The sequence below is a fragment of the Molothrus ater genome, chromosome 20 (genome assembly GCF_012460135.2).
Source record: "Molothrus ater isolate BHLD 08-10-18 breed brown headed cowbird chromosome 20, BPBGC_Mater_1.1, whole genome shotgun sequence".
Lineage (NCBI taxonomy): Eukaryota > Metazoa > Chordata > Aves > Passeriformes > Icteridae > Molothrus > Molothrus ater.
The window spans coordinates 10570962-10593022 of NC_050497.2; the positions used below are offsets into that span (position 1 = coordinate 10570962).

At 45.8% G+C, this 22061-nt stretch overlaps 1 protein-coding gene across 2 annotated transcripts in view; it reads left to right on the forward strand.

Moving 5' to 3' along the window:
- Positions 1-22061, forward strand: part of NEK6 (NIMA related kinase 6) — a 44420-nt gene that overhangs the window by 19631 nt on the left and 2728 nt on the right. For both annotated transcript variants that reach the window (XM_036393700.2, XM_036393701.2), the window contains exons 3-9: positions 3311-3451; positions 4343-4405; positions 5512-5622; positions 8796-8904; positions 10146-10253; positions 16311-16405; positions 19990-20103. In XM_036393700.2, coding sequence (XP_036249593.1) covers positions 3311-3451; positions 4343-4405; positions 5512-5622; positions 8796-8904; positions 10146-10253; positions 16311-16405; positions 19990-20103 — 741 coding nt within the window. The remainder of the gene's footprint in view (positions 1-3310; positions 3452-4342; positions 4406-5511; positions 5623-8795; positions 8905-10145; positions 10254-16310; positions 16406-19989; positions 20104-22061) is intronic.

Here is a 22061-nt window from a genome sequence, read left to right on the forward strand (position 1 = left end):
TCCCACAGTTCTCTTGGGGCTGCTCAGGTTTTCCCTGGATCTTAGGTCATTACAAAGAGGTAAATGTATTGGCCAAATACTAATTGTTCTGGAGATTGAAAGTCTTTCTACAGAAGAGTTTTTTCTTGTTCTTCCCCATCCCAAAACACAAATTCTGGACAGCTACTCATGAAGAAAAATAAAACACAACAAATGTATTCAGGGTGGGTAGGCATCCTATCCTGTTCTTAGAAACCTTACAAATTCTGCTCTGCAGACAATCTTGTAACACCTCAAAATTGGAGGCTAAAAGCCCTGGCAAAATTCCTCCTGAAGCTCTTACAAGGGCTGCCCTTGCCTGCTTTTGCCAGCTTTGGAATCTCTGCTCTGGCACCAGTGGTTCCATCTCACAGAGCACATGTATGCCAGAGGAGATGTCCAGAAGAGCTTGTTCTTGGAACGATCTCTGCATTTCTTCTTCAAAATGAATGGGTTTTTTATTTGCATGAGGAATTCTTTGGCGCTTTTTTTTTTTTCATGGAGTAGGAGAAGAATGAAACTTCCTTGTGTGCATGAAGAGAACAGCCTTTGTCTGAAAACAAGTTACTCCCAGACTGTGCCCTTCCTACAGCTGCCCCGGGAACAGAACTGTGCAAACAGCTCCGTTTTTGTACTGTCCAGGGTTGGGATTTCTTTTGCTTGCTTGGTTTTTTTTTTTAATCCCCTTTTCTTCTTTTCATTTAGTTTTTTTTTTATTTCAAGCTCCATTGTTGACCTTGACACCTGATCTGTTGAGGCAGGGGCTTGATTTTACTGCACTTATGGAAACCTGAGCCTAAATGTGTCCTAAAAATGAGAAAATGTATTTTTAATGGACAAGTTAGACGATGATGGTGGTATCTTACTCCACACAATTGATATCTGTGCATGAAAACTCTGAGGTTTGCAGAAATGAAGATCACGGGTTTGAATGAAACAACCCATGATCTTTTGGATTGGTTCTTTGCCAGCTTTGTGAAGAATGGTGGTGGTTAGTTATGGAAGGACTAGAAAGCAATGGAGAGCCCCCTGTGAAGAGTCCTGACTCAGTGCAGTGGGTGCCAGGGCAGGGCTGTGGCTCTGAGGAGGCCCCTGGGTGCTCTGGGTGTCCTTGCAGTGCTGCTCAGCAGCCTCCTGCCACCCTTCAGCTCCAGCAAGAAGGGACGGTGGCCTGTGGTCAGAGGGAGCTTTCTGGTGCTCTTTGGGCTCACCTGAGGACGATTCCTGGTTTGCTCCATAATCAAACATCTCCTGCCCTCTCTGAAAGCTCCGTTACTTTAATTAGGTCTGATAGGTTGTGATAGCCCATGCAAATCTAGGTCATTGCATATGTAAATGTGCAGCTGCAGTCCTGGAGGTGCTGGAACACATCAGCAGAGGTGTCCAGGCATGGGCAGCATCACCCCCAGCACCAGCAGGCTCTGGGGCTCTCCATGGCCAGGGGGCTGGGGCACATTCCCCTCACACTTGCCTAACATCTATTTATGCTTTCAAGCTCAGAAGTTGGTAGATATTTCTGGGCACGTGCTTGAAATATTAATTTACATGTAAGCACTCTTGGTGTAAACACACACTTTAACAATTTAGGAAAGGCGAGTGGAAACTGTCCTTGATTTCAGTGTGGATTTCCTTCTGAAAAATAAAGTTTTGTAGTAGTTGCCTCATAAAACGTTAGAAGTGCTGCTTCTATTGTGAATGGTAACTGCAAGTTAGAAAAACTTCTGCTCAGACTTTCTTACTGCTCAAGAACAGCTCAGGAGGCACACGGTGAAGGAAATGCTGTGATTCCTTTCTATTTTTAAATTAGGAAAAAGTGTTTTGTGCATTTATGTGCTGACACCTTTGTTTTGTCTGGGGAAAGTGGTTTGTGTGTACAGGTGAAGGAACTCACTCAGCAGCTGGGGTAAGGGGAGCAGAGATGTTCCTGGTGGGAGCCAGGCAAAGGGGACAGATCCCTGAGTGAGGCTCTGCTGGCTTTGTCAGGCACACAGTGCAGGGCCTGCTGTTGGTTGCACTGAGCTGGGCCTTCCCAGGCCCTGTGATGGGAGGGAGGAGTGCTTCTGTCTATCAGACCCCTGCAAAAGGAGCTTGCACAGCAGTCTGAACTGAGAAGGCAGCAGGGGCTGATCAGTTGGAATTTTTGTTTCTCTGTTTCATCCTGTGTTGCCTTGCTCTGGTGATAATTCAGTAACTTGGAGGAGAATGTATGGGAACAATAAAGCAAAGCAATTGTGGCCTTCTGCCCTTTACCTGATAACTGTAGGATACCTGCTCCCCCATCACTGAGAGGATGCTCCCAGTTTATTGGATAGTGTACCCTGCCAAACTTGGAGACATGAATCCTTAGACTTGAGCCTTGGTTTGTTTTTTGTTCTCTCTGTGAATGCAGCATAATTCCAAGCACAGCACAAGCACTGAGAGCTGACCCAAACTTTGACTGCAGTTCATAGCTGGTGACTTGTTCCAGAGTGCAGGGGAGACAGGAGGGTTCCCAATGATGACCTTCCTCTTTCCGTGGGACTCGCCTTCAGAAGTAGCTGCAGGTCCTAACGCTGGGCTGAAAGCTGTTCCTGCATTTCAGATCTCAGTTCCAGCCCTCTCCTGCTGCATTAGGCATGGCAGTGGTAGCAATAGTCATTCCTTAAGCCGTGCAGCCCTCCCGGGACACTTGTGCTGGGCGTGGCTGTGCTGCAGGCCTGGCTCATCCCTGGGAAGCCCTTCCCCACCCCCAGCCTGTGCTGGGAACTTCTCTTTTTGTGTGTTTTGGTGCAAACTCTGAAACGGCTCAAGATGCTGAAACTCAGAAATGTTCTGCTTGGCACGTGTGCTAACTTGGAGTAATTAATTTTGGTAATTTCTTTTTTAAGCATTGTTTGGCAGCCGTGCTGGTGCCAGAGGAGCCGAGCGGGGCTGCTGGGAGCCCTGGGGTCCATGGGGTGCCTGCTCCCCGTTAGGCTGTGCCTCCCTGCCTGCCTGGCTGTTTACCTGGCACTGCTGGGCTGCACCTCCCCGGTGACACAGGCAGGCAGAGCTGATCAGAGGCTGTGCAAGGAGCCAGAGCAGTTGGGGATTAATTAGTTACTTACACGGAAGGCAAGACTTTAATTCCCTTTGTCAAGGAGTCGTTTGGCTTCCTCCAGCCCGTGTTGCTGCTGCATCTGCCAGGAGTTGGTGTGTTTGTGGTGGGATGTTCTCCACTCCCAGGGGCCAAGTTTGAGCCCTTGCCCGCGAGCAGGGGAGCAGGAGGGGCCGAGTGGCTCTCTGGGGTCCCTGACTGCCTTTCCTTTGACAGAGACATTTAACGTCGTACCCGTATCGCTGCACCTTGGCAGATTTTCAGATTGAGAAAAAGATCGGGCGAGGCCAGTTCAGCGAAGTTTACAAAGCTACTTGTCTGCTGGACAGGAAACCTGTGGCTCTGAAGAAGGTGCAGGTGAGCATTTCATGCAGCTCCTGCTTTGGGGTGGGATGGGAACCACCCAGGGCTGCCAGCTCTGCCCTGCAGGGTCTGGTCCCTATCGCCCCTCACGGGGTTCCTGTGTCCGCGTCAGGACTGCACAGCACTGCTGCCATTTCATATTTATTTCAAATTTCACCTTTTCTTTATGAAGAGGGCTCACCAACTTGTTATTAAATGTGTGAGACAGCGAGGGCCTGTGGCTGTGCTGGTGCATGAGGAGCTGCCATCCCAACACAGCTGAACCACAGGAACATGGAAGGGGAGAAGGCTGGGGCTTGCTGGTGGAGTTGGAGAAGAATTTGTGAGAACTTGGATGTCAGAAGTGTAGATTGTTTTAAACTTGGCTGAAAGTATTGGGCAGTATTCAGAACAGCATTTTATTTGAAGAAATTTGCCTTTAATCCTTCAACAAATCCTCCAAACTCCCATTTCCAGTGATTTAGTAATCATTGCAGAACGAATATTAATGCTCAAAGTTATTGTTAATTATTACAGAGAAATCAGTGGGAGCTGTATCTGTTTAAAAGAGAAAATTAAACATTTTGTCTTTTATTTACTATATGAAATTGATAATAATTAAACCAATGAAAATCACAGCATCAGATTCACAAACTTGTATCTTTCTTTTTCGTGCTGGTTAGAATATTGCCTATGGGTTTTAAAATTAGTTTTACCCCAATGTTATCCCTGTGGTGGTTTCAAAATAAAGAAAACATTGATCTTTCTTTGATCTGGGGATTGTGTGAATACTCATTACAGTAGAGGATGTACAAACTGGGGAAGGAAACACCAACTGCTTGTTAAAGTATAAAGTACTTTTTTGTTGTTGTTTCATTTTTATCTTCTATGCTTTTGTGTTTGAAGATTTTTGAAATGATGGATGCCAAGGCAAGGCAAGATTGCATTAAAGAAATTGACCTCTTGAAGGTAAGAATTTTATAATAACTTTTTTTTTTTAAATTTTTCTTTCCTTGGGGTTTTGTTTTTTGTTTGTTTTATTTTGTGGAAAAAAAATGTTTTCAGGTTGGCAAATAAAGCTTACACAGTAAAGGAGAGAGCAGTTTTGGCTATGCATGTCATGTATGTAGGTGTATAAATATCACAAATGAAAAATGATAATTTAGATAAAGGCTCTGAAACCAGAGTCTGTTTAAGTGATTAAAACAAGTAGTGATTTTGATGCCTTAGTACCTTATTTTAAATTGTTGGTTAAAAACATAGATGTGTTGCACTTTAAATACCTATTTCTAGTAAATGTAACAGACTGCAAAAGGCTAAAAATTTAGTTTAGCTAGTCAAATTTCATTCTAAAAGTATTAAATAATTACTTCTGTGCCTGTGATTTTGGAGGTCTCTGTTCAAATTCATGCAGTTGGAGCCTGAGTCTGTAGGCTGTAGGGAAGGATAAACATGAGCCAGTTGCTCAATATTAAGGAGGAAAATAGTGCTGAGGTTTACATTCAGAAAGAGGATCTGTGATATTTTTGGGTTCTAGAAAAAAAAAATTGAGCATCAGTTGTGAATGTAAGAATGAACTATACTGAAATGAAAGAAAGGAATTGGTGAAAAAGCCAGTATAAATAATTGGATAGTGACATGTACAATTTGTGTGGTTTTATTCTCCTTCAAAGTTTTACTTTAGTTTTGTTGTTCTTTTAAGGGGCAAAAGACCTTGAGTACTGTAACCAACATCTGGGGGTTTGTTTCCATTTAATGGGGGATAATCCATATTTTTTGTAATTGCTTAACAAGGCATCCTTCAGGACATTGCTTTTAAATGTTTTGCCAGTTTGCAGTAGAAGAGGCTGTTTCAGCCTGTTTGGGTGGAATTGCTCTTTGCCAAGGACACCTCCAGGATGCTGTGCCTGTGGGAAATGCTTTCTCCCAGGATTTTGGCTGGAGCAGTTTGGCCCAGGCTGTGGGTGCCCCCACTGTGGAGATTTTGCTCGTGGCTCACAGGAGGTGCAGGTGCTGTGTCTGGAGTTGTCCTCACCACGTTGTAACCGCTCCTCTTGCATTCCCTCCCTCTGCAGCAACTCAACCACCCTAACATAATTAAGTATTTGGATTCTTTCATTGAAGACAATGAACTCAACATTGTCCTGGAGCTGGCTGATGCTGGGGATCTCTCTCAGATGATTAAGGTAAGGATGTGTCCGTCCTGGAGGTGCTGCAGACTTCCAGGATTAGACAGGCCTGAGGCAGTGGGGTGGGCACAGCTGGGTTGGAGACATTTTTTTCTCCTCTTGCAGTTTTGCACACCCATGGGTTGCTTCCAGACCTGAACCCAAGTGGCTGATGGCATTTTAAATACCCCCAGCCATGCCCTGAGTTTCTGGTCACTGCTGCAGAGGGAAGTGTCTGTGATCTGGTGGGACACGTGTGTTATTTGCAAGGTTGATTTACTCAGTCCATGATTGATGGGGACATTTAATTACTGTTGGGTTCACTATTCACAGCGCCTGTCTGCCACTCTGAAGACATTCAAGGAAGTCTATTGACTTCCTTTGCAGTGGGGATTTGGGTTTGAGAAAATGTTTCAAGTACTTGTTCTTCTTTTATGTTGCTCTTAGGAATACTTGTATTGCTGCAAACCAGCTTTAGTTAAGCTGTTACCACCTGCTTTTATATTTTCTTTGACATGTTAATCTTTAGACATACATCCCTTGTGAGAACAGATGTGTTATATCATGTTTGTTAGCACTCTCAACCTTCTCTCCATGTTTTACCTGGTTTTTGCCATCATTATTCTGTAATTATCATAAATGAATGTTTGGAAAGTTCTCCTCCTCCTTGTTGTCACAGTTAAAATATCTTATTAACAGATCTGTTTTCTTTGCCAGCAGAGCCATGAGGCACTAGGCCAAAGGCTGTCAAACAAGTTCCCCATTCAGTCCATAGTCAGTGGCTGAATTTCCAGGATCCAGGAAAATCTGCTGGGTGTGACAGGAGAGCCCCTGGGCGAGTGCTGGGAGCAGCAGGTGGCAGAGGCATCCTGGGAGAGCCTGGAGCTCCAGTCCAGCCTCACCCAGGGGAAGGGCAGCTGGGGGGCACAGCAGCTCTGCCTTTGGCCTCCCTCCTCCCTTGGGGCTCTGCTGCCTTCGGCCCTTTTCCCACCATTTCCTGGGAAACTTGCAGCTCATCTCGGGCCGGTTGTGGTTGTGGTCAAAGATGGAAAAAGCCCAAGGATTGTGAGAGCAGAAGTTAGGGCTGTGTGAGGCCTTCTTGGCTTACAAAACTTTTACCTACAGAATTGTAAGATTTCATTATATGAAATATTTGTATTTTTTAGTCATCTGTAGTTTTTAGTTTAAAAATACTGACAAATATGTTCATTTGCTTATCAGGGTTGGCTATTTTATTTTTAAAAATATCTTTCTGTGTCTTTATAATAAGAGTTACATTTTCCAAAACATAACTGGTAGAGTCTTGGATTGGTGCCTTGCCCAGTTCTGGATTGTGCTGGCTTCCAGTGTCCACAGCTCTGTGTTCCCTCTGTATTTCAGACATGAAGAAGATGCATTTCTTTTTTTCAAGGTCGTGTAAATGAAGTTTTTCAACTGGTGCAAATCTAGGAATTAAATTTTTACAATTTCTAACAGAGGTAAAAACCAAGCTCTAAAGCCAAGGGGGAACAAAAGCTGCCTCCTAAATCCAGCTGCACTGCAGCAGGGGAGTTTCCCCACCAGCTCCTCTGTGTCATCTCTCCCTCCCTGGGAGCTGAAGCTCCTGTGTGGATTTTTGGTGGAGCAGCAGTGACAACCCTGGCAAGGTGTGAGGGTGATAAACCCAGGGCCTGTCTCTGTCATGCCCCGGTGCCTGCATTATTTATGAGGGATGTAGAGCTGCAGGAAAACCCACTGGAGAGTTGGGACTTCCTTGTAAATGTCAGACGAACCTTATTGGACATGACATTTAGAAAATTATCACTTGTGGTCTTGCATATCCACTCTTAAATATTTTAATAAGAATTAAATAATTTTATTGTGTATATAACACTTTCTCCCTCACCCTCTGTAAGTCCTCTGTGCTCTCTCTCCAGTTTTGGGTTGAGACTGTTGCAATCTGTCAGATTTGCTGCCTGGGGAATTGCACAGTCGTGCCCCTTCACGGCTGATCTGCAAAAGAAAATTTGCCATTGCTCGAGTCAAACACGAACTGGTAACAGCATCTCACATAAAATAGGGAATCTGACAATGGACATCAGATGTCAGTGCTGAGGGGGAAAGCATGAGATGCAGAAAGGGGCAGCAAGCCATTGCCTTCCTTTATTCCTGCTGCAGGTGGGAATTCTCACGGGCGCCATGAGGAGGAAGTGCAGCTGCGCTGAGGCAGGAGGGCGCCTGGTGCTCCCAGTGCCACCCTGTGTGGCAGGGCTCGAGGAGCAATGGGAAAAGAAACCTCTGGAAGTGTTGAAGGGTATTTTGTTAATGCTCTGGCAGTAGAGCTGGCTCAGTGAGAAGCCAGGGACCAACGATTTGAACCCTGCAGTGTTGGGATGCCTGGGTGCGTTGCCAGACACGGCTGGGGTGCCCCCCTGCAAAAGAGGGAGAGCAGCTGAAGGTCTGCAATGTTTGGCCTTCACTGAAGTGTGCAGCTGGCTCTTTATTCCTGTAGTGGCTTGAAGAAGACTCCAGTATTGCAGGGAGCCAGGGCCACGCTGCCCTCGGTGGTGCTGCTTTGTGCTGCCCATTATTCTGAGAGCTTTGAGGCACCAGAGGTCCCTGGAACGGGGCCCGGCTGCGCTCGGCGCTGCCTGAGCACACCCAGCTGATCAGGAGAGCCTCTCTCTGCCTCACTGCAGCGTGCAGGGCATTTAGTATTCCTATTATGCATGAAATAGAATATATTATTCTACCTGATCACAGAAGGAACATGGATGCTTTATTGATGCTCTGGCCATCTTTTAAAAAAGGAAAGCAGATTTCCTTATTCTTGTTAGTAGACAATGCAATAACGAATGTTTACAAGGGGGGTGTTTAATGGCCTTTGTTTCTTAAGGCAAAATATTTGAGACATTTGTTGTTTTGAGGCATTAAATATGTTTTGCAAGGTAATTAAGGAGATTAATGCTAATCATAATTGTGTCCATTCAAAAATGTCAAACCTATTTAAGCATATTTTTCATAATAGTTGTTAATTAGCGAACTGCAGCGAAGTTTCCACACAGAGAGGAGGAGTTAAAAGCTAATCAGAAGAAAAGTCATGCAGCTGCCGATCTGGAAGACGTGAGCAACCTGCAGCTGACGAACACAATTCCAGGAACGAGTCAAATATGTTGCTTTTTCACTGATCTTTTATTTATTTCCTCCCACAGTATTTTAAAAAGCAGAAACGGTTAATCCCGGAAAGGACGGTGTGGAAATATTTTGTGCAGTTATGCAGTGCAGTGGAACACATGCACTCCCGCAGGGTGATGCACAGAGGTAACATTAATTCAGTCTCTTTTCACTGAATAATAATATAATGTTCCAATTAGTAAGCGCCTACATTCAAAAACAATTATGCTGATGTTCAGCCAATGCATGTTTAGAGAGGCTGGAGCCTGCGAGATGGATTTCTCCTTCTGTCTCTGCCTCATCGTTAAAGCATTCAGGCCGAAGTGAGGGTGGTATTAGGAAGATGAGCTGCTTTGTATTCCAGACACTGATATTAAGTAGAAGTGTCAAACTTGCCATTAGAAAAGTGTCAGAAATAAAATGCTGAGACTCCTGGATACAGTGAACTCTAAGAAATAGTCTTCATTATATTAGCTGTGACCTTAGAGAGTTGAGAAGAGTTTTCCTGTCTTGCGGGCTTTTCTGAAATATTAATACAAATATGTCCCACACTCTCATAACCTGTTCTCTATTTTCATTAATTATTTTTGAGTCTCTTGTCTCAGAACATCTTATAACTTTGAGCTCTATCCAAAAATTACACTATTGCTTTCAGTGTCAGTGAGGTGCTTTGGGAAGGACTGGACTCAGGAAGTGCAAATTTCCCAAAAGGTACCAGCACCCATCTTGGCTGCTTGTTGTTTCCTTCTCCTTTGAAGGAGGAATTCTTCACTGTATTTTTCAGCAATGTGATATCATTTTTGCTCCATTACACATCCCCTGATGCAGTGTATCACTTGTACCTGAATTAGGTCTGTAATGGCTGAAATGGGGAGCCTCTCACATTGGCTCTGCTCTAAAATGAGGAAAGAGCCTCTCACTCAGTTCTGACATGACTGCTTGGGAAACTGGGGTTGTAGTGATATCTACCCTCTATGAACCAGCTGGGCTGTGTAGAGCCCAGAATGTATGTATATGTGGAACAGTAATTACCCTTTTCATGAGGGGCTGGTGGTGGGCAGTGCAGTTTCCTGTGCAAAGTGATCATTCCCAAAGAGAACTGGGCTCATGTCTTTGATTTCCAGCAGTTAAAGAGGTTGCCTCTGTTCTCTTGAGCTGTTTCCTACATTTTCCCTCATTGGTATTTCTTGTGTGCTAGGAAGTACACTCTGATTTTTGTGTCTGTGCAGAGCTGGAAGCCTTGGAAGGCTGAGCCTATCAAAGCTCTAAAGAAGCAAGTTCTGCTCGAGCCCCTTTGTACCGTGAGCGCTCCAGGCAATGCTTCTATTGCAGCATTAGAACCAAATAACCTTTTGTGGCTTTGACCTTTTACCTTTTTCTTCTTGCAGACATAAAACCAGCCAACGTGTTTATAACAGCCACAGGGGTGGTGAAGCTGGGAGATCTTGGATTAGGCCGGTTTTTTAGTTCTAAAACCACTGCAGCACATTCCTTAGGTAAGCTGGTACTCGTTAAGCAGGGCCTGGCATGCGCTCTCAGCTCTGATGTTCAAATGCAGGGTGTCCATCCCCCCGTGGTGACACAAGTGGCACTCAGGCCATGGGGACTGCATTTTAAATGCTCTTTGGAGGCATTAATAGGTATCTTTTGTTTAAAAACCTGTTATTTTTTTCAGGAAGGCCTGGCCTGGTGTGTGTTTTACAGCCCATGTGGCAAATGCAGCTTTTCCACTCTAAAGAGCACTTTGGCTGCACGGTGCTTGCTGGAATTCAGTGTTCCCCCCCCCCCAGTACCTTTTACCTTTTTGCCTTTGGCCCAGGCTCTGCCCTGACAGGGGCTGGGACTGCCTGAGGTGGGTGAGCCCTCACGGCTCATCTGTCCCAAAAAGGGACTTCACTTGAAATCTGGCCTATGCTTTAAACATCCAGCTGTTCTTCATACCTTCCACATATCTCAAGGTCGTCTTCCTCATTTTTAGTTTTAACATTAATTCTAGTGCTATAGAAAATTGCATAGTTATGCAGTTCATTCTTCAGGTCTTACAGTATAAAGTATTTCATAATTGTGTCTGTAACCTCTTGAGAGGTGGCTGATTTTCAATTTTTATTAAGGGGTCTGAATTTTTGGAGTCCCAAAGGTGCTTTTTTTTTGTATTACAGCAGTGAAAGAACTTTGGCTTTTGATGCAATATTTGAGCTCTTTTAAACGAATGTCTCTCAGTTGACTTTGGAACACACAATATTTGTTTCACATTTTTGTTTGTGCAATTTCCTCTGCTGAGTGTGTCTTGCTGAATCCTTTTTTGGATGTGAACAAATTTCATTGCTAATCCTGGCCAGCAGCACTGGGCTTCTCAGTGCACAAGGAAGGAAAATACCTGCCTTGTATTGTGTGTGCTTAAAAAATAGGAGGCATTTCTATAGTTTATTTTCATAAAACAGGAGATTTCAGATTTCCCTTTGTATCAAAAGCCGTCCTAGGATATATCCCCACCATACTTAATAGATGAAAATAAATCCTCCTCTTCACAGGAAGTTACAATCACATCATCTGAACAGGCCAAAATATGATCATGTCTAATTATATGATCTTATCCAGTTTGACTGCTGCACTTATTATATTAATAAGAATAAATTGGGGCTTGGAAACTGGCTGCACATGTAAGCCAAGCCTGTGACCTTTACCAGGGCTGCTCCCTCTTAATTGAGAAAGCTGGAGTAGGAAGAGCTCAGCCCCTGGTGCACAAACCCTGCCCTTCCTCACATCACCAGCGTCCTGCAAACAGGTGAGAGGTGCAGGACAGGGGGAGCAGTGAGTGAGACTGGAGGTGTTGTGGGAGGGGTGGGCACATCACCATTTTCAGCGGTTCTTGGATCCCAGTGAAAAAGAATATTTTAACAATCAGAAAATACGCAGACGTGGAGCTTCTTTCTATTTTTTTGATAATTTGCCAGAGCTAGAGGTTTTGTAGCAGCAGGAAATGGACTGGTGTTGGGTTTGCTTTAATGAAGACGTTTGCTGAGGGAGCTGTGAGGGACGGGCACCCCAGACCAGGGCAGGGCACCGGCGCGGGCCGGGCGCGAGCGGGGCCGGGCACTTCCCGCTGCTGCGTTGCCCTGGCAACCGCCCCGAGCCATCATTTCTCTGGCTGCTGACCCATGAATTGAACGTGCGGCTTATGCAAATATATTCATCTCATTTCTCCCTTTGCTTGTATTTGCTAGCAGCAGACTGGCATGAAAGGGCATCAGGCAGCCCCGACCCGGCTGACAGGTGTAGCAGGGGCTCGGCAGCGCCCGCCGCCGCGGCGGGAACGGAGCCGTAATTAGAGCAAGGAACAGAATGAACGTCAGATGAATTACCAGGCAGCAGATCATATTTGTCAGGGAGGATTGCATACATAAAAATTAAGTGACAGTACATGCCGAGGTAATGAAAGAAAAATGAAAGATTTGCCTGTACACAGCTCGTGAGATGCCGGCGAGCGCCGAGCTCCGAGCGCCGGCGGGAGCCGGGAGCGGCGCCGGGGCAGCGCGACCCCGTGGGGCAGGGAGAGCCCTGGCCCCTGGGAACCCTCCATGGGCACGCCTGCCACAGGGGCAGCACGGGCACCCCCAGCCTCTCACAGTGCGGGGACGGGCAGCAGGAACCAGCTGGGGCTGCGGGAGCTCACGGGGGACACCTCCACTGCCACTTCTCCCTGGAGAGGAGACAGGAGATGCTTCTTCCTGTACAAGCCTTAACAGCAAATCCATGTTTGCAAGGTACTGGGTGTAGCTGAGGTGAATTTTACTACTCGTTACAACACGGTGGTTCACCTTCCTTCCCTAATTTTAGACTTGGCAAACTTAACATTAATCTTGATAGATCTTGTTTTAGTAGGAGCTATAATAAATTCAGAGAATTTCCATTAATAATACAATGGATAACTTTTTTGAGAACTGGTATAATGTCCATTTTTAGCCAAATAAACTTGGCATTATCCAGAACTTCTGACTGGCTTTACATTTTGAAGGAACAAGAGGAATAAGAAAAACATCCAACGAAACCCCAAAAGGAACCAATTTTACACAGAATAGTCTTGTTTTGGAGCAGATGATTTATTATTTATTCTTGGACAAGAATATACTTGGAGCAGATTTTCCTTCTGGGAGATTCACATAAGTCAAGTCTTCCCAGTTTAGAACATGCCAATAGCCCTGGATTGGAGTACATGGGCTGTTACATGTTCCTTCTGGTTCCTGCTTGCATGTCAGGGTGAGCAGGGAGGAATTGAAGAGCTCTTCAATAAATGGACCATTTGTCTGCCTTCTTTTCTTTCTTTTGCTTGCCAAGCCAGTTTGCCATCTGAAACAAAATCCCAGGGCTTGGAGGGGCTGGTAATCAGGACTTGGTAAGAAAAAAATGGACACAAGAAATCCACTGAAAATGTCACCAGCCAAGTGTGTTTGGAGTTATTGGTTTGCCTCTAGTTCAGTATTTGTGGAAGAAAAGAGAGCTGCAGAATTGCTGCAGGTACATTGTACTATTTACATGTGAAAAACTCAGCCAGCCAACCAAAAAACCCAACCCAACCAAGAACTATAAGGAGTTTGGTAGGGTTGTGTGATTCAATGATATGAATGAAATGAAAAAAAAAAGAGCTTAGGACAACAGGTCTTGTAACAACAGCTGCGATATTGTGCACAAAATATTTATTGTTTTTCTCCAAGAGTAAGTAGATTTCATCTAGGGATGAGTTTCTGAGGAAGCATTGCTCATGGCTGAGCCATGTTTGCAGATGTGAGAGGAATGGAATTTGAATTTCATTTTTGGAATAAGTTTGCCACCTTTGCCTTTGTGTTTTCTTTGTGAAAGAAGAGACTCTGCTCCTAATCTTAACTGGGAATAATTAGCATTTCCTTACCTTGGATGTTGCAGCCATCCCAGGGCTGTTGTAGCTGCCCATGGGCAGTGCTGGGAGATGTGCAGGAATGCTCTGGCATCTCTGGAGTGGCTGATGTTCAAGTGAAGGGCTCCGATTCCAGAAACAGAGCAGGAAGCTCCTTCCTTTACCATAATCTTCCCTGTGGTTTTGCGACCTTTATAACTTGAAATGCATTACTCTACCACCTGGTGAGTAATGTTGAATCTGAGCAATATTTTGTATTTTCAGCAGGGCAAACGCTGAAGAAAGTTTCTGATTAATAGTCTCCGATTAGACTGTTCTTGTCAAATTGACTAATGGGATGCAAGGGCGAGCCCTGACTGATTGCACTGGAAGCCTTGTGCAGCTTCCTAGAAGATGCTCATTACAGGAGATTCCCACGTAATGTTGGACAGGCCAGAAAGAGAATTGGCCTTGTCAGTCTTTTATCATGACAGTTATTTAAAAATTAATGCATCAGTTTGGAAACGCAGAGCCCTGCTTGTTTGTACATTTGCTGACAAGACTACAGTAATGATAGGTAAATGTGCAAGGTGGGCTCCACAAAAGGAGCTCAGGCGTGGAGCGCTCCCGGAGCCCTTAATGGGCTGGAGCAGCCCCGTGCCCCTGCAGCGGGGCTGGTGACGCACTGAGCCCTGGCACAGCCCTGGCACGGCCCTGGCACAGCCCTGGCACCGCTGGCACGGCCGGGGAGCCCTGATCTGAGCCGACAGTGGGGCCCAGCAGAGCCGCTGGAGCCCACGCGCTGCTCTGGGTGCCCACGCCGTGACCTGGAATAACGGAGTGCCAGAGCAGCCTGGGCACCACAGCGGGCACGAGTGGGGCTGCTGCTGTGCCCCTCTCATCTGCCCCGTGCCCCTCTCATCTGCCCCGTGCCCCTCTCCTGCCCGCCCCGTGCCCCTCCTGCCCGCCCCGTGCTCCACAGCTCCCGCAGCTCCTGGCACGGTTGGCAGAGCAGCAGCTGGGCAAGCGTCTTACGCTGCTGCTCAGTGGGGACTTCCAGAAGTGTCTTCCACAACTTCCTGGAATGAATCACCATTTCTTCTGCAGCTGCATATTTTTAAGCAGGAAAATGAATCAGTGCTATCCCAGCCAAGTCAGTTCTTGTACAGAAACCTGGCAGATGTGTGGGGATTACTTGGAGAGCTGTTCTGTCCATCGTGTGGACAGAGCCATGGAAAGCCTCTGAAGGAGTCCTGTCTGCTCCTGGTGTCCCAGGAAGTTACTCTGTGTAGCCCAGTGGAAATCCTTAACTCCTGCCAGGGCTCAGGTCTCCTCCCTACACAGGGGCCTTTCACAGGCAATTAAACCCAGCCAGGCCTGGGGCTGTGCCAGCCTGACCTGCACCTCCTGAGCATGGAAACAAAGGCATCTCCCTGTGTTGTAGTTTTTAGAGAATTTGCAAAAATATAACTTCTCATTGAAGTTATATTTAGTTTTAGAGAATTTGCAAAAATGTAACCTCTCATTCTCTTCACATTGAAAGGGAAGTAAATTCTAAAGTGAAAGACCTGGAAGCATGAGCTGAGTTCATCACACAGGGCAGCTGATTGCTGAACATCTTGAGGGTCCAAATAAATTACCTTCTGTGTGCTGGGTCACATGTGCAGGTGCCAGGGCCTGGCTTTGCCTCTCCAGGTTGTTCTTTGTGCCCCAGAACTCATTTGTTTCCCACAGTGTGCAATCCCTCCATGGGAACGCTGGGGAAGCTGGTGGCTGTTCTTCCACCTCTAGCACCATCCTTCAGCTTATTAGTCCTGCAGCTGTCTTCAGGCAGCTTTTCAAACAGAGAAATTGTAAACTGAATATTACAGGCAAATTAAGCATTTCCATCTTGTGAGAAAAGGTCTTTAATTAGGAGAAGGATACACTGGAATGCCAAAAGGAAAAAAAAAATTGACAGGGGACGGACAAGCAAGGGGAAGCAGGAGAAAAGAGCATATCCAGTGCTTGGATGTTTTAATAAATGATGTATCTGAGGATTATTTGATGTAGTTGAGACTGCCAGGATGTCTTGTATTTTCAGTACCACAACTGAAACTTATTTAGGATTTTAAAAAGAACCTTTTTGAGGTAAGGAATTTATTAATAATTTCCTGTAACTCCTGTCCAAAATACTGAGTAAATTTCTTTTGATAAAGTACAGACTTGTGGAAGTACATAGAAATCCCCCAGCTTCGGACATAGCTGCAAGCTGGAGCAGGGTTTTAAAGCTTGGAATTATCTTAGTTTTTTCAGACAGGTTTTGCATTCCTGGCTGATGCTGGGCTTGGTGACCTGTCAGAGGCCCCCTGTGACAGCCGGTGCCCTGCCAGCTGAGCACAGTGATGTGCTGGCTCTGGGGTCACAGGCACGACCCCCAGAGCAGCCTGGTGAGCCAAGGGCATGATCCCTTCCGGTGGCTGTGTCCATCCGAGACACTCTGAAAGTTCTTGGGAGCCTGGAAGGGATCCAAAACATTTCCCAAATGTCAGAAATACAGAAAATATTTTCAACCACGTTCACCATTGTCTGCTCTGTTTATGATGATATTTGGTTCTAATCAGCTCTTTGTGCTACAGCTGACCCTAGAATGAAGTCTCTGTCACCTGTAAGGCACTAACCCCTGCTTTGTTTGTTTTTGCAGTGGGAACTCCCTACTATATGTCCCCAGAGCGAATACACGAGAACGGCTATAACTTTAAATCTGATATCTGGTCTTTGGGCTGTTTGTTGTATGAGGCAAGTATCTTCTCACTTTTTTCTCTCCTGGGTTTTCCATAACCACAGTTTGGGACAGGGATTGAGGAGGTCAGACTGCCTGTAGTCAGCTTGTTGAGAATCCTTGGAAGAAGCATTTGGTGTTCACTGTGCACCTTTGAGCACGAGTGAAGGGGCTGTGCCACCCAAAGTGAATTGGGCTCACAGGAGATGTGGAGGATGGAGCCATGAAAAGGCAGCTCCTGCACCCCCTTCCTGCTGGGGGCAGAGCTCTGCTAGGGCAGCACAGTCAGAGTTTTTCCTGACTATTTTTTGTTTTGAAAATAGCAAATTCATTTGAATGCAAGGTACTGGTTTCTTAGATGGAATTCTGACCAATTGTGGTATTTTAATCTTGGGAGCTTCCAGTAAGGAAAAACAGAGGTTTTATGTGATGTGAAATCAGTGTCTCTTGACTACTGTATTATGGCTGGAAGTTTTTCTAATTGTCCATTGTCTTACAGCTTGAGGCACAGACTCAGAGCAGACACATTTGGATGAACTGCCCAGTGTGCAACTTGTTCTTAAAAGCTGTTACATGTATTTTGAAAATAAGTGTTAGGATTTTGTAACTGCGCTTTTGGTTTTATGATTTAATTTTTAGCAGGGATCAAAGGGTATCAAACAGTGTTGTACTTCTTTATAATCTAATCTAAATCTTTTTTAGATGGATGGTCCTTCCAATTCAAGTGACAGTGCATGCCAGCATTTAGAAAGCTTTTATCCCCACCCAGGGAATTAAAATCCCTGGGATATATAGTCAAGAATATTGCTCACATCCTCTTTGGTTAACAAATTATGGGAACTGATGACATTTTGCTTCTCAACAGAACTTCTGGTAATCACATGAAATTAGAGAATAAACAGAAATGTAGTTCATTTTGTGAGCACTTCAGCTGGTTAATTAAACAAACACTGTGGGACGTGATGGGTAAAAGCACATTTCCCCATCACATCTGTAAGGCTCAGAGCTGGGCTGTGGCCCTGCCCTGGGCAGTTGGGAGCAGTCAGAGTGGGCCCAGCTCTGCTGCAGTGCCAGGGTGCTCTGAGTCACTGCAGCCTGAGCTCCCGGAGATGGGATCCCAGATTTATGCAGAGAGAAATATTTAGCCTTGTGCTAAGATGTGTTTTTGTTGCAGGCAATATGGTCCCCTTATGGCACAGGAGTCTTGGTACTCCTTGTATTTCAAGAAGCTGAATTAATTGCACACTAAACATAATTCTCTGGTAGGAGTAGCAGTACTACAGTAACATCTGAAAAATTTGGCATGTGAAGCGTTTCTAAATTTCCTTCCTACGTAGGTAAACCTTAACTTAGGGAGCAGGAGCTGTGAGATATTGCAGATTCCAGGGAGGACTGGACAGGTACCAATTTTATGCTTAGTAGTTAAACAACTACTTGACTTCTTAAACTTTCTAGAATTTTGAAAATTTAGCATCAGATCTGCGTGTCTTTGAAGGAATTATTTTATCTGCTTTTATGTCTTGTAAGGAGAATGTTTTTCCATTTGGCTTAGAAGTCAGGGAGGGATGCTTGTTTGGATATGAGTCACTTCTGATATTTCTCCAGATAGATTGTGTAGATAAGCTGCAGAGAGATTTAATGTACAAATTGCCTTCAGAGACATGTGTGTCCACTGGAATCCACTTAGGGAACATTGAGGGCTTTGGGACGTGATGCCACATAGCACCACTTAACTTTGACATTGATAATAATAGTGATTTTTATTAAATCTTATCAATATAGTAGTAACTGTCTTCATCCCTCACTTCCTGTAGATATCTGTCAGCAAGATAACTTGGAGGGGATAAAAATAAGTTGTTAATTCCCAGAATGTAGCTACAAGCAATGACTTCAGCAGTTCTGGCAAGATGATCAATTTAAGCACTAACAGGGATTCCCATCTCTGGATGTTTGAACCAGTCCTGCTGCATGGTGGGCGTTTGCCATGGAGATCTGCCTGGCCTGGGGTAATTGCTCTAATCAAAATGTCAGGAGCAAACCCCAGTGTAGCATCACAAACTGTGGTTAGTGAGAGACTCTCAGTGCCTGTGGTCATGGCCCTGCAGCCCTGGCTGCTGTGGTCACAACTGGGTGCTCTCTCTTTCCACTTTAATTCCTTGCATTTACCACCCCAAACCCCACAGCGTGTCCTTTTCATTCCTTCCCTTTTGCACATGAGCACTTAACTAAACCTGGAATGGAAAGTTAATGGGAATTGGAAAACCCCTCTCAACCTCCCTGGCATTATTGATGTGTGTATTGAGATCTTGGAGACCCTGTTTAACCCTTGCTTGCTTTCTGTGTTTTCCCTAATGCCTGCCCCCATTAGTGCTCTCCCTGGAACAGTCTGTGCTGGCTTCTCCAGTTAGTTTTAGCTGATTGAGAGCAGTTTGCTATCAGTCCTACTTGGGGAGTAGAGTCTCTAATTGGACTGTGTCATTTTTCTCCTACTGAGTTGCCTACTACTGTCATGACAGTCATGAAGTAACAGTTACTCTTCACCTTTTGACTTCAAAAATCTTCCAGGCGCTCTTGCCCAGTGCTGGGGTTCTTTGGGATCCTGTCAGGAGACGCTTCACCCTCAGGGCTGTGGGTTTGTGGGGAGTAACGTAGTGTTACTCCTGATAGTAGTGGTGAGGAGTGAGGAAGAAACACAGGTTTCTTCCCCAAGTTCTTTAAAAGACAGGTGTATGTTTTAAACCCAGAGTGGTTTAACTTGGTGTGTTCTGCATTGCTCAGCACTTGGATGTGTGTTTTTGCTGAGACCCCCTGGCTGCAGCCCCTTCCTGCAGTGTCTCTGGCAATCCAGCCCCAACAGAACTGCTTGTGTGTCACAAATCACTAAGAATGCACCAATCTTGGTTCCTCACTGTGGGGTAAGAGATTGGAGGATTTGGTCTGGGCTCTCTCCAGTCCTGCTGGGAGCTCACTGTGGGTCAGAAAGAGCCGTAGTTCTCCAGACACTTCCACTGCACAGGTAAGGAGCAACAGACCATTAATCATCAAATAACCCCCTTAATGTGCAGTGAGAAGCATCAGCTTCAGCTGGCCTGGGATGAAACTGAGAGGAAAAGGAGCAGATTGATGAACATTTTCAGTAGTTTTGTTCTCATATCTGCCTGGGATACTCTTTTCTAAATAGCAGAATTCTGGCAGGAGATACCTTTGTTTTGAGGTTGTTTAGGGTTTTTTTAAAAGATTAAGTACATTGCTCATGCTTGCAAGATTCTTCATCTTCTAAGCAGCTAAATTGTTCAAAGATAGAGAGAGATGATTGTATCTGAGAGGGTTTCAGAGTTGTCTTAGAGCCAGCTGAGTTCTTGCTGATGGGCTGCTGGTCTGAGCATCCTTTTCTTAGGGTTTTTTCTTGGGAACCCTGGCAGAGCCTGGCACCAGCCCTACAGGGGCTGCAGAGCTGTCTCAGAGCAGCCTGGGCTGGGAGCAGCAGCATCCCTTGCTCTGCTCACTGCCAGAGAACAGAATTTGCTCTTGCAAACTGGCAGCACCAAGGGCTTTCAAATCCTTTGTGTTTCTGAAACATTTTCTGTTTTTTTCTCTCCAGATGGCAGCTCTGCAAAGTCCCTTCTATGGAGATAAAATGAACCTGTTTTCTCTTTGCCAAAAAATAGAGCAATGTGACTACCCACCTCTTCCAGCTGAACATTATTCTGAAAAGGTAAATTGGGAGTGTGGTTGCAGGGGAATGGGAGGTGCAGTGAAGCTTCTCCAGGCACAGGGAAAGAGAACCCAGGAGGAGAACCCCTCACATCCAGGGAAGAACAGGGGATGGCCAGCTGGGTCCTGGATACTTGGCTGAGCAAATTACTTCTGTGGTGTCTGAATACTGATGAGCTAAATCAAGACAAAAAGATTTCTTAATATGGGGAATATTGTCAAAATGAAAGTCTATGGTGCTGGCAGAAACCAGCAGTGAGCTGTGGGAAAGCCCTCTCCTTGTTTCCTTTCCCATGAAACATTTCATAAAAGAGCACTGATATGTTTGTTTATGTTTGTTTATGAGTTCTTCAGTGTGTGACAAAGTGGGGAAGGATTCATTTTAAGACAAAAAGAAAAGCCATTTAGTTTAATGCAGTAAGACCTGTACAGCAGCTGCCCAGGTTTGTGTGTCTGGCCATGAGGGATGGGCAGCAGCATCTGAAGCAGTGCATAAACCCAGTGTCCCAGTTCCTGCTGGCCCAGCTGCAGACACATGTGCTGGGTTTCCTCAGGGCCTCTTGAGATGAGCTTGACTTTTTTCTGCCTCACCTAGACAAAGCAGCTGGATTTCCTTTACCTCCTCATTTCTTACAGCGCCTTCTCTTTGAAAGGAAATGGCTAATGGCATTCTGAATGTTCACTACATCCTATGGGGTTTTTCTTTTGTTTCACTCTACCTCAGCATCCTGAGGAGGAGGCAGGAAGCCGGGAAGTACCGAGCACAGCCTGGCCTCCGCCCTGGGAGGGACCCTGCACCAACTTCACTTTTTGCTTTGTTTTTCCCGGCCAAGAAACTCGTGCAAAACGGTGCTTTGAGAACTCGGCTGTAGAAGTGAATTTTACCATTTCTTTGCCCCAAGCTCCGTAGCAGCGCCCAGCTCCATGCATCCCTTTGCTGTGCTGCTGCAGCTTGCATTTCAGGATATGCCTGTTGGCAGCAGGAATTAGTGTAAGTTGACAGATGTGTTTCCTGTCTTTACAATTACTGTCTGTTGGCCTCCCTCTGGCAGTGCTAAAGAGTGTGTGGAGTGCAGTGATACAGTTGGGGTGAGAAGGATGGTTTGGAGCTCAAAGGCGCCGGGTCCCAGAGAACTGCAGATGGTTCATGCACTATTAACAGGATGCTGGGGAGGCTGTGCCTGTGGCTGCAGCTCCTCAGCTGCTGCTGGTGCTCACTGGAACAGCACAAACAGGGAATTAGAACAGGGCTCCAGCACCAACAGCATCCAGTGTGTACTTCCTTGGAACAAGAAAGAGGAATAAGGCAGTGTTTTTTAAGCTTTAGTTTCCTTTCAGGGATGTTCCTCTCCTCTGTGGCTTTTTGTGCCTCACCAGTCCACATCCCCCTGTGAGTAACTGCATGCTGCTGGAAGCAGGAGGAGGAGCTGGGATCCAGCCAGGATTGGTTTTCTATATTGGGAACAGATTTGCTGGTAACTGGAGATGCTGATCCAGGCTCAGCCCGTGGTTCCTGTGGGTACTGCTGAATGCCTGTGAGGACAGAACTGCCCGGGCTGTGTCTCAGTGCTGCGGGCACAGGGGAACACAGCTCCTGTTTGGACAAATGGCACTGATAGCACAGGCCCTGGGCAGAGCTCTAGGAGCATTTTCAGTGGTTTGTGGGAGTTTTGTGGTCAGGGCTGATATGTGTTCAGTCTTTGGGGTCTCAAGGTTGTGAAGGCTGCAATGTCCCTGCCCTGAGCTGCTCAAAGTCACCAGAGAATGGGCAGGGCCAGGCAGCAGGTCTGGGTTGGGAGCAAGGGCTGGCCTGGCTCTATCCAGAGCTGGAATCCTGGGGTACGTTTGTTAATGCAGCCGAGGCCGTGTGCTTGATAGCTCTATGGCCACGCTTTTAATTACCGGTAAAATAATTGGCACTGTGGCTACTGGGAGGATGTGAGAAGATCAGAGGCTCAA